The 11,245-nt window shown below is 37.0% G+C and overlaps 1 protein-coding gene across 3 annotated transcripts; it reads right to left on the bottom strand.

Annotated features, from left to right (window-relative positions):
• Positions 1–854: 854 nt before the first annotated feature.
• si:dkey-264d12.5 (coiled-coil domain-containing protein 30) lies at positions 855–10,995 on the bottom strand. Of its 3 annotated transcripts, none has more exons than XM_067431376.1 (18): positions 10,754–10,995; positions 10,141–10,323; positions 8,728–8,848; positions 8,437–8,651; positions 7,998–8,081; positions 6,889–7,057; positions 6,728–6,799; positions 6,496–6,611; positions 5,954–6,024; positions 5,495–5,729; positions 5,339–5,416; positions 5,146–5,220; positions 4,286–4,456; positions 3,724–3,836; positions 2,182–2,323; positions 1,972–2,108; positions 1,076–1,178; positions 855–993 (listed from the first exon to the last, which is right to left on the bottom strand). In XM_067431376.1, the coding sequence occupies exons 1-18, from the start codon at positions 10,766–10,768 to the stop codon at positions 934–936; spliced, it is 2,160 nt and encodes a 719-aa protein (XP_067287477.1). In that variant the 5' UTR covers positions 10,769–10,995; the 3' UTR covers positions 855–933. The 3 variants fall into 3 exon arrangements, with proteins under 3 accessions (XP_067287477.1, XP_067287475.1, XP_067287476.1); XM_067431374.1 differs by having other exon boundaries at positions 5,146–5,268; positions 10,754–10,994; XM_067431375.1 differs by having other exon boundaries at positions 5,146–5,268; positions 6,889–7,054; positions 10,754–10,994.
• Positions 10,996–11,245: the final 250 nt, after the last annotated feature.

Genomic DNA, 11,245 nt, shown 5'->3' with positions numbered 1-11,245 from the left:
GTCAATGTTGAAAATGTAACTTTGGATAAGGCCATCTTCATTATGACAAACAGGCAAAGAGGAGAAGCTTCAGTCCACACTTCCTGTTTGTGAAACACTGCTGACATACTCTCAGGTAAGCCAAGAACTGATTTTCCCCCTTTTTGTTTAAAAGTGACTAATAATATAAGTAATAATTTTTAATGAATTATAGTTACACATTTGTGTTGGTTTCAGTGAAAGGGAATTTAAAACATAGACAAAGTTTGAGACCCTTTCACACAAAAGACGATAGCTACTATGAAAAAGACTTTTTTTTTCAGATGATAAACACAGAAATACATTGACAGCCAATCAGAAACCATCCTGCTTTAAAGTGCTCGAGCATGGTATTGTTAATTTGTGAGTCACACTTGGGTGTGTGTGTGTGTGTGAGTGGGTGTGTCTGTTTTGCACTATTGATGTTTTAGAGTGTAAGCCTTTCCTTGCTGTCCATTTTTTGACTGCATTGTGGCTGAATTATTGGTTTTATTTCATGCATTTGCAAAAACTTGCTTTGTGTTAAAGTCACGCCAGTTCATGTGTGAGGGGTGGAGTCTTACCACAAAAGTCACCCAAAAAAAACCTTTCTGGCCTAAAATGACCAAACAACCCTAGGGGGTTAAAGCGGCAGACGACATAACACGACAGCGTGCGTTTAGAATAAACAGAAGAAAATAAACGAATACAGTTATCATTCTTAATGTGAACGGGCCTTAAAGGAGCAGATATTGGAGCATTTTCAGACTTCTTATTGGCTCGCTGCCCTGTCATTGTCAATTATGTTCTCACATGAGGGAAAGGGAAGGTTTTTTTGAGATAATAAAGAACTAAAAGTTGTTGAGATCTTTATTTAAAAATATGTATGTTTAAAAAAATAATTTGAACAATTTATACTGTAAAGAAAAGTGAAGTTTATGTAGGAAGAGTGGTTTGGTCCTCGCCCTCTATGACACGACTCTCAGCAGTGACTTCCTGCAGTACAATATGAACAGATCGATTGTTACTTTATAAACTTTTAATTAGATTGAAATGAATGTATTTCGAATGTACTCACATCGCAATTTGTCTCAGCCAGTATCGTCAGGCATTCGATGTGCTCGGACATTTGTGCTGTAGTCTGGTGTAGCTGACCGTTTTCTTCTTCAAGCAAATTTATCCTAAAGAAGTTAAACAAGATATGATGGATGGATGCATAGATGTGTGGGTGGATTGGTGGATGGATGGAGAGATAGATGATGGATGGATGCATAGATGTGTGGGTGGGGTTGATGGATGGATGGATGGATGGATGCATAGATGTGTGGGTTGATGGTTGGATGGATGGATAGATAGATGATGATGATAGATGGATGGATGGATGTATAGATGTGTGGGTGGGGTGGATAGATGGATGGATGGATGGATGGATAGATAGATGATGGATGGATGCATAGATGTGTGTGTGGGTGGATAGATGGATGGATGCATGGATGGATGCATAGATGTGTGGGTGGGTGGATGGATGGATGGATGGATGGATAGATAGATGATGGATGGATGCATAGATGTGTGTGTGGGTGGATAGATGGATGGATGGATGGATGCATAGATGTGTGGGTGGGTGGATAGATGGATGGATGCATGGATGGATGGATGGATGGATGGATGCATAGATGTGTGGGTGGGTGGATGGATGGATGGATGGATGGATGGATGGGAAAAATTGAACTACGCTACCCTTCAAAAGTTTAAGGTTGGTAAGATTTTTTTGGAAAGAAGTCTCTTATTCTCACCAAGGCTGCATTTACTCAGAAATACAGTAAAACAGTAATATTTTAAAATGTTATTAAAATGTAAAATAACTGATTTTTTTCAGAAAGGTGTTTTATTTGTGATATTTTAAATGTCTGTACTGTCACTTTAATTTCTTGACCCCAAACTTTCGAGCAGTAGTGTACACATTAAAAGTACCTCATTTGCATGGAGGAAACCGTATCCTGGGCATTTTTCTGTGCCTCTTGGAAGTCGTGCAGCTGTAACAGAAGCTCTCTCTTCTTCTGAAGCAGACTCTCGTTTTCAGACGTCACCATCGTCATCATGTGTGACGTCTGATGAGGAGCAGATATCGTCATTTAAAATTCACTCACAATATCTGAATATTTGATCATTCTGCCATGTTACCTTTTCCTCGTGTTTCCTCAGAATGAAAATCTCTTTCTCCAGCTCTTTTATTTTTTCGTCACGCCACCCCGTCTCTCTCAGGTAAAGCCCTCTGGCCCGGCTCAGCTTGTTCTTGTAGTGGATTCGCTTGTCGTTGTATTTACTGGAAATATAAAGCAAATAATAAAATCTCTTAGAAATGCTTTACTTTAAGTCACTCAACAAAAAAGCATTTTATAATAATCTTTAATGTTTGGAGCTTTTGAGATTTTTTATTAATATATAAATTTCTGAGTTTTTTTATTCATATATATATTTTTGTGTTAAAATTGTAGTAATTTTGCTGGGTTTTCCCCCGTTTTTTTTCTTCCATTTTTAGTGAACATGAACATTTTTATCAAGTTAAACTAAATGAAAATGACAAATCTTTCATTAGTAACTACCTAAAATAAAATAAGTCGTTTTTTATTTTATTTCAGTTCATTTTTTTTTTTTCAAGTAACTTTTTTTTAAAAATGGTTTTCATATTACTTGGTCACCATGAAATCTAAATGGAACATTCTTGTTTGATTTTTTTGGAATGCAGTATTTATTGTAAATGATTTATCTGAGCACATCATTATTTATATGTGCCCTCATAATCTTTAAACAAAGTAAGTTCCCCTCTTTTAGCATCTCTTCTCTGATGACGTGTTTACTGGCACGAGGGCGGAGCAACCTGTCACTCTCTAAGGGTGGATCGCATACAGTGGTTGCAACTCACACCAATGACGGAAATAAGCGCAGTTACAATAGCAAAATATGTGGGAGAGCGTTGCTTTAATGTGACTATATTGAATTGCAATAGGGAGCACTTCAAAGTCAATACCAGGTCAAAACTAGTTAGTGAATAATTTATAATTGAAAGAATTTAATGACAAAATCCGGTTATGGTTGCACTTAAAATAGTTACAAAATCGATGAATGGGATGATAAAAACGTATACCATTAATCGTACCCAGCATGTATAGAATGTTACCTGAGAGATAGGGAGAGATAGAAAGAGAGAGAAAAAGAGAGAGCAAAGAGAAGAGCCAAAGAAGGCCCCTAGCAGCTACAGCCAGAGCAAAAGAGAGACCGTCCGAGACAAAGCCCCCAGCAACAGTTGCAATCTTCTTTTATCTATCCCTTGACCATGTGACTGAAACCCTGAGACATTCAAACTGACCAATCAGACCAAACTTCCCCCACTGTACTACAGGTGTGGTACCCATTTGGCCTACAGGCCCTCAACATCTCTTTGTCTTTAGGAATCCCAAATGGCCCCACTGATCAGAGAGAGGGGGGTGGAAAACAGTAAAACAAATGTCTTTATATCTTTGATTATTTTGGATTCTTACAATCACTAGATCCACCAATAGCAAACCAGAACCATCCAATCCATTCCCCATAAGCAAAATCAAGTCCCGCCCTAAATGTGTTCTCGTTCGAGAGGCTGTTTCTCTCGTATATACGTCACAAAAGGGAAGACTATCGCGTCTTCTGTTTCATGTTAACTGTCACTATAACCCTAGCTCTCTGTACCTCCTCTCAGCGTCCAGGGTGACTAGAGCTAGCTGAAGTTCGGTCCTCAGAGAGTCCGTCTCCTGTTGACGGCTGGTTAGTCTGTTCCTCAAGTCGTTGATGTCTTGCTGGAGCTGCTCGTACAGCAAACAAAATGATTTAGTACACAAGTTAATATTAGTGTATATATTGCTTAAACCATTGTAATCTAGTGACTAAAGCACATTTAAAGGGATAGTTCACCCCAAAATTTAAATTCTATTAATGACTCGCCCTCATGTCGTACGTGGAGATTCATATTTTGTTAATAAAGGGGTAACATTTTTTTTGCACAAACAAATTACTTACTTTGCATCCTAAATTTGAGGTTAAACCACTGGAGACACATGGATTACTTTAATGATGTCTTAACAAGCTTTCTGGGGCTTGAAAGTGTCACCTGTCAATGAGCTTAAAAAATATGAACTAAAGTCCTCCAGGTTTGGAACGACATGAGGGTGAGTAATTAATGACTTTTTTATTTTTGGGTGAACTATCCCTTTAAGATTCCTCAGCAACACAAATGTCAGATCTGATCAGGTACCCTGAGGTTTTCCTGCCCCGCGTCACTGATGCTGTTTTGGAGTTGTGTGTTGTTTCTCCTCTGGGACAGCAGCTCTTGTTTGGTGGTGCTGAGGATGTTCTGGATGCACTGGAGCTCCTTTAACATACTCTTCTGCTCCTCTGCATCCTGCTGAAGCTGGACTTCCTGTGACTGATGTTAAAGTGTGAAGACCTGAAGTGTGTGTTCAGTGTCACTTATGAGGTCATAACAGACCAAACTTTCTTTTTTTTTATCAGTGTATCTCATAAAATGTTTACTTGAAGTACTTCCTTAGAGTTTAAGTTGATATTTAAATAATTTAGCAACATATTCACGGTAGGTTAATGGTCAAATGACATTATATATATAAAAATGTATACATATATGTATACATTTTATACATATATATATATATATATATATATATATATATATATATATATATATATATATATATAAAACAAATCTAAAATAAAAACTATTTTATGTTTACCTTCATGTCATTTGACCATGTATATAGCAATTATTTTGTCATGTATAGTGATTTTAACAATATGACATTTCATCTCCTATTGCTGATACTGAAACCAACTAAGCCCTCTTCCAGAGTCTTTATTATAATAAATAATAGCTATTAAATTTAACAAAAATTATAAAAAAAGAAAACATAAATATATTACTATTGTAAACTACAACAAATTCAAATACAACATGTGATTCACCTCGTTGCTGCTAGGCTTGGTTCATGGCTGAATGCTTAAAGACTTGAACAAAGAAAAATGAATGGAAAAAACACTTCCAGGACCAGCGCTGCTGACAAAGTGGACGGGTACTGATGGACTCTATAGGGGTTCCTTTACCTGGACCAAAGCTCTGGCCTGATCGATTTCCATCTGCGTGGTCTTTGTCAGCTGCCTGGTCTTCTGCTGCTCCTCCTGCAGGACAAACTTCAGCCGGTGAACTTCAGCATCCAGAGATGACAACTAAAAAAGTCAGTGATTTAGTCCCTTAGCATAACTAGCATCCATATCAAAGTCAAATCGCTCTGGTTACCTGCTTCAGGTGTTTGTCACACTGTCTTTCCACATCCTGCACCCCTAGCTCTTGTACTTTAGACACTAAATCTGTGATCTGTGAATGCACAAAACACAGGCGTGAATGCATTTGCTGTATTAAACTCGAGTATTTAATTTCCTTCTCAGTCCTCACCTCCACCTGAAGGCTGCCGACGGTGGTCCTGTAATCTTCTGCCTGCTTCTCGCAGAGGTTCTGGAAGTCTCGCGCTAACTGCTCTGCCTCCGTCCTCTTCCTCTTCTGCTCTTCACATTCGTCCACCGCCCTCCTCCGCAGGTCCGCCTCCATCTCAAACTCCATCCGTAGCTTCAGTGTGACCTGCGTCAGATCTTGCAGCATGATCAACCTCTCCTGCATCTCATCAAGACACCTGTAAAAACACGAGACTTCTCCTTTCACAACATGAGCTTTCCAGAGCTTTGATGGCCAGGTGCACAACAACTGTCTTCATCGTCATATATATATATATATATATATATATATATATATATATATATATATATATATATATATATATATATATATATATATATATAAGGTCCTTCCATTAGCATGAGTAAGTTTATCGAATATATAGTCAAACCGTGGCCGAACCGTTTATGAATATCCTCTTCCTGCGGCTTCTTTTCTTTTAATGGAGCAAAAGTGCTGTCAGGTGCTTCTGCCTGTTAAGTAAAATAAGATGAATGGTGTTTTGATCATTTTTATGGCGGGATGAAGTAATATGTGTGTGTGTGCAAACGTTTTATTACTCTATATATAATGTTTTTACTCTCTCTATATATATATAGTTATATTAACAATATTATTGTATATATTAATTGTTTTTGATTCTGATTCTCACCAAGAATGCGTTTATTTGATCAAAAATACAGTCAAAAGTTATTATATTTTTATGTGAATATATTGTAAAATGCAGTTCAAAACAACAGTGTTTATTTGAAATCTAATCTTTTGTAACATAAATGTTATTACTGTCACTTTTGATCAATTTAATGCATCCTCTCTTAACAGTTTCTTTCAATTTCTTAAAATTGAACCCCCAATTTTTGAACAGTAATATATATTAATGTGTGTGTTATGTATATGTTTCTGGAAGGTTTCTCGAAGTATCTTTAAATAGATGATTATCTTACCATTTCATGCAAATTCACACGCTCTTCCTGTAGTCTTTTCACAGTCACTCTAAGGTGACACAACTCTTCTTCCTGTTTCTCATTTATCTCTTTTATTTTTCGCAGTTCAGCAACTTCTAAAAAGACACAAAAAATACTCTTGACTAAAAGAAAGTCAGACTATAGGTGAGTTCAGCTGAGAGGCTGATACTAGTAAGATCCACAAGAAAGACAAATGGGGCATAAATTATACCACAGCGTTTCACTTTCTCCACTTCATGTCGGAGGTGCTCAACTTCCATTTGTGCTTCTTGCAGCTCTGGTTCTGAAACAAACACATTGTTTTCATTGTAAAACAAATTTTAATGTTCATGAGTGTTTACCTTCTAGTGTGAGACCAGTGAAGTTATTTACCATAAGCCTTCTGTGTCAAGTGAGCAGACTCGAGCTCATCCGTGAGTCTTCGGATCTCCTTGTGGGCCATGGCGAGCCGGGCAGATGCCTCTTCTACATCTCGCTCCAGTTCTTGCAACGTCCGTCCCTCCAGCTTGTCATCCCCACTGCACTGCAGGTCAACCGCCTGCTACAAACACTCACATATGACCATTGCAGCAGTGGGCATGTTGTGTATTTCATTATCCAATGCATGCTTTGTAGGCCCTGAGTACGACAGGAGCTAAGATGCTGCTTCAAGAAATCCTCAACTCGCATGCTTGGGGGGAAAAAACATTCACAAGAAAATGAATCAAAGGTTAGTAAAAGTGGTGTTTGTGTGAATTAAAAACATAGTATACTGTAAAGGTTAGAAAAAGCGTACAGTAAAAGTGTCAAGTAAATTGTAAAGATTAAAAAGTGTAATGTAAAAGAAACCAGAAGTCAGTAAATGTGGTCCTTGTGTAAATTAAACACATTATACTGTAAAGGTTAGTAAACCTTTGTAAAGTCAAAGTGTAAAGTAAGTATCAAGTTACTTTAAATACTCCATTGGTCAGTAATCATGTTAAGTAAAGTGTTAAGATAGTAAAAGTGAAATTAAAAGGAATCAAAGGTTAGTAAAAGTGTAAAGTAATTGTCAAGTTAGTAAAACTGTAAAGCAAATTGTAAATTTTGTCAAAGAAATCAAAGGTTAGTAAAAATATAAAGTAAAAGTGTAAAGTAAACTGTAAAGATGGTAAAAGTGTAAAAAAAACAACGGTTAGTAAAAATATAAAGAAAAAGTGCAAAGTAAACGGAGTAAAGTTAAATGTACAGATGGTAAAAGTAAAAGGAATCAACAGTCTGATTGTAAAGGTAACAAGTGTAAGTAAAAAGAAAGTGTAAAGTAAATTTCAACGTTAGTAAAAGTGTAAAGAAAGTAAGTGTCAAGGTAGTAAAAGTGGTCCTTGTGTAAATTAAACACAGTATACTGTAAGGTTTGTTGATTCCACCTGAAAACAAGAATATTATAGCCTCTAAAATCTCCCCTCTAGTTTTTTTGTTGTGCATTTCAATTACATGCATCAGGTTAATTGTTATAAACATACAGGCATTAATTTCTGTTTACTCTGAGCTGCCTTTCTGAGTCCTAGGAGCCGCTTCCAGGGGCTCTGAACGTGTAGTGCTGACACCTTGTGGAAAGACGAGGAGGTTTATTTATTAAGTCTCTAATCAGACATTTAACACTTTCATAAAAAACAGAAAACAAAAATTAGGTCAGGAACATGATGTTGTATTGTTGGAAAATGTAAACTATATTAAACAGTATACTCACATGAAGCAATATATACCAATATCAAATCTTAACTGCTCGATTGGTTGTATCATTGCAAAATGTAAACTATTATCGTCCAGCTCTTCTAAATATGACTATAAGGATATTATACTATAATATTATTATAAACACTAACATGAATTTCTGTAAAGCTGCTTTAGAAAAACGTATGAATACATTTGACCTGACAACCTGAGAAATGATTCTCTTACTTTGACCACATTGTCTTCACGACGCTGCGACGTTTGCTCCTTATGGGCATCAGGAACACATTCAGTCTTCACATCCACATCCTGGCTTTGTATTTTTTCCAGAAGGGAGGCTCTGTCTGCGAGGAGGTAGGCCACCTGTTCGCTCAAGTTGATGGGAATAATATCAGCAAGACCTTCCTGAAGTAACATCTCGGAGACCTCGCTCTTCTGTGCCTCTGTACATATAGATTCAAATGTCATATGAGTGGAGGAGAGCGAGCCTGATGGAGGAGAAAACGGACGGAAACGCACCTTGCTGCAGGTGGATGTCATCCAGAGTAGCACGGAGCGTTATGTTTTCTTGCTCGAGATGTAAAGCCACAGAGTCTCGGGTCTTAGTGAGACTCTTAATGTGATTGATGTATTGCTGAACCTGGGAAAGCACACATTATTTATTGTTTTCTCTCTACTTAAATGTTTCATTTTGTGTTCCACAGACACTCTTATGGACCTGAAACAAAATACAAGTTGAGGGGGGGTAAGATGAGCCATTTTTTACTTAAGTGGTCTTTAGGATAAGAGAAAATTAGGCAGAAGTACAATGTTTCCCATCAGGTTAAAGGGATAGGTCACCCAAAATATATATTTTTTGTCATCTTTTACCTCAAGTTGCTCCAAACCTGTATGAGTTTCTTTGTTCTGCTGAACACAAAAGAAGATATTTTGAATAATTTTTGTAACAAAGCAGATAGAGCAACCATTGACTACCATAGTATTTTTTACCTACTATCATGGTCTATGGTTGCTCTCTCTGCTTGGTTACAAACATTCTTCAAAATATCTTCTTTTGTGTTCAGCAGAACAAAGAAACACATACAGGTTTGGAACAACCTGAGGGTGAGTAAATGATGACAGAATTTAATTTTTTGGGTGAACTATCTCTCTAAATTATAAAAAAAAAATATATATATATGGCTTCTTATAAAACAAAGTGTTCCTGTGGCTCAATTTACCCCAGGTTAGGGGTAAGTTGATCCGAGTCAGTGGGTAAGTTGCACCATCTGGGTTTAAACTGACCATCTAACTGAATCTGAGTCAAACCCATGTGAAATTTTAAAGATAATTTACCTCTTTTAAAAAACTACTTTGATAATGAAATTTCCTTTCATAATAGTCATATTTCTTTTCTTAAAACTATATGTTGAACACCAAAGTTGTAACCTTCTTACAGAAGTTTGTTGACTAAAATTAAATTAAAAAAAAAAATCAAAAAAAGTCACTGAAACTATTCAGAAATATTTTAGTCAAAAGGTTCTTGGCATGGTAGTTTTCTGCAATGTTAATTATAGGCTGATATTTTGCTAAACTAATTGCATGGTTTTATACATTGTTAAATAACCAATATGTATCATAAATAATTTTAGACCTGGACAAATTTTCCTAGGTGTAACAGCTTGTTTTGCTTAAATTTTACTTTAACAAGTCAAAAACAATTTTTAGAGTAAATGGGTGCCTTCCACTCCTCCCATGTGTTTCTCATTTCCACAGTCTTGGCAGAAATTATGGTTGGCTCCAAAATATATCTTCGGATGACAATAAAACTGTAAAAAAAATATTTAAGGTTGCCAAGAAAAATGGGACGGGTCAACTTACCCACTGGCTTATCTTACCCCACTCTCCCCCACGATGCGCCTCCAGGATTTTCTTTTCTTTAGCCCAACTCACCTTTTCAATCTCAGCGACACGTTCCTTCTGAAGATCTTGTATCTGTTGGTTGAGGGACTTCACAGTACTTTCACTGCTCTTGTAAAGCTGCCACAGCAGAGACAGGCGCTCATTAATGGAGGCCGAGGGGTCCAAACCTTCCTCCTCCAGTCGCTGCACCATGTCCTGCAACATCTTTCCATCCTAAACAGACATAGAGATGCATGTTATGTCTGTCTTTCTATGTATCTAACTATGTATCGATCTTTGATCTAACCATAAACTGATTCAAGATCAGTATTTAATGTGTACATCAAACACATGATCTGCTCATGTTGTTTAAACATCCTTTGACAGCTGTTGTTGCAGAGCGGAGGCAGCGCGCATGCGCACAAAAGTTTTTTCTTTCAGACGACTTTGCGGTTTTCTAGCATGAAAACGTTAATACTTTCAGTTATATTTGTTTTTATGCGAAAAGAATGAAGCGAAAGCACCAGATAGTACGAGTTATACTTATAAAACTTACAACAAACTGATATTTACAATTACAACAAAGCCAGATGGTGTTGCCCTTTAAAAAAAATCTGTAAAATGAGCGATTCTCCACGGAAAGGTTTATCAAAACAGAGCTTACCTGTGCTGTGCACATCTTCTCCCGTTATTCAAAACCATTTAAGTTATTGTTAAAAGTGATATAACCCGCGAAACACGCACACGTCTCAAGTAAACACTGCCTCAGTCACTGAACTGCTTTTCTTTATGTAACTGTTGCGGTTCTAACACAACTAATTAAAAACGTTCACGGTCGCCTAGAAACGGATGTTAATGTATTACCTTTTTCAGGATTTACTTGGAATGTTCGTTCATCATATTCAGCAGTGTGTGTGTGTGTGTGTGTGTGTGTGTGTGTGTGTGTGTGTGTGTGTGTGTGTGTGTGTGTGTGTGTGTGTGTGTGTGTGTGTGGGACGTCCTGCAAAAGAACCCCACAAACTCCGTAGTAAGAAACGCGGTTCCCAAACAAGTATATGGTTCACTCGCGATACATGGTGCCTTTTCCACTTCAAATGGGCAATTTAAATAATATATTCTATGGGTTGTTGAGGTGATACAAGATAAAAATGTATAT

The sequence above is a fragment of the Pseudorasbora parva genome, chromosome 22 (genome assembly GCF_024679245.1).
Source record: "Pseudorasbora parva isolate DD20220531a chromosome 22, ASM2467924v1, whole genome shotgun sequence".
Taxonomy (NCBI): domain Eukaryota; kingdom Metazoa; phylum Chordata; class Actinopteri; order Cypriniformes; family Gobionidae; genus Pseudorasbora; species Pseudorasbora parva.
This window is presented reverse-complemented; position numbering and strand designations above follow the sequence as displayed.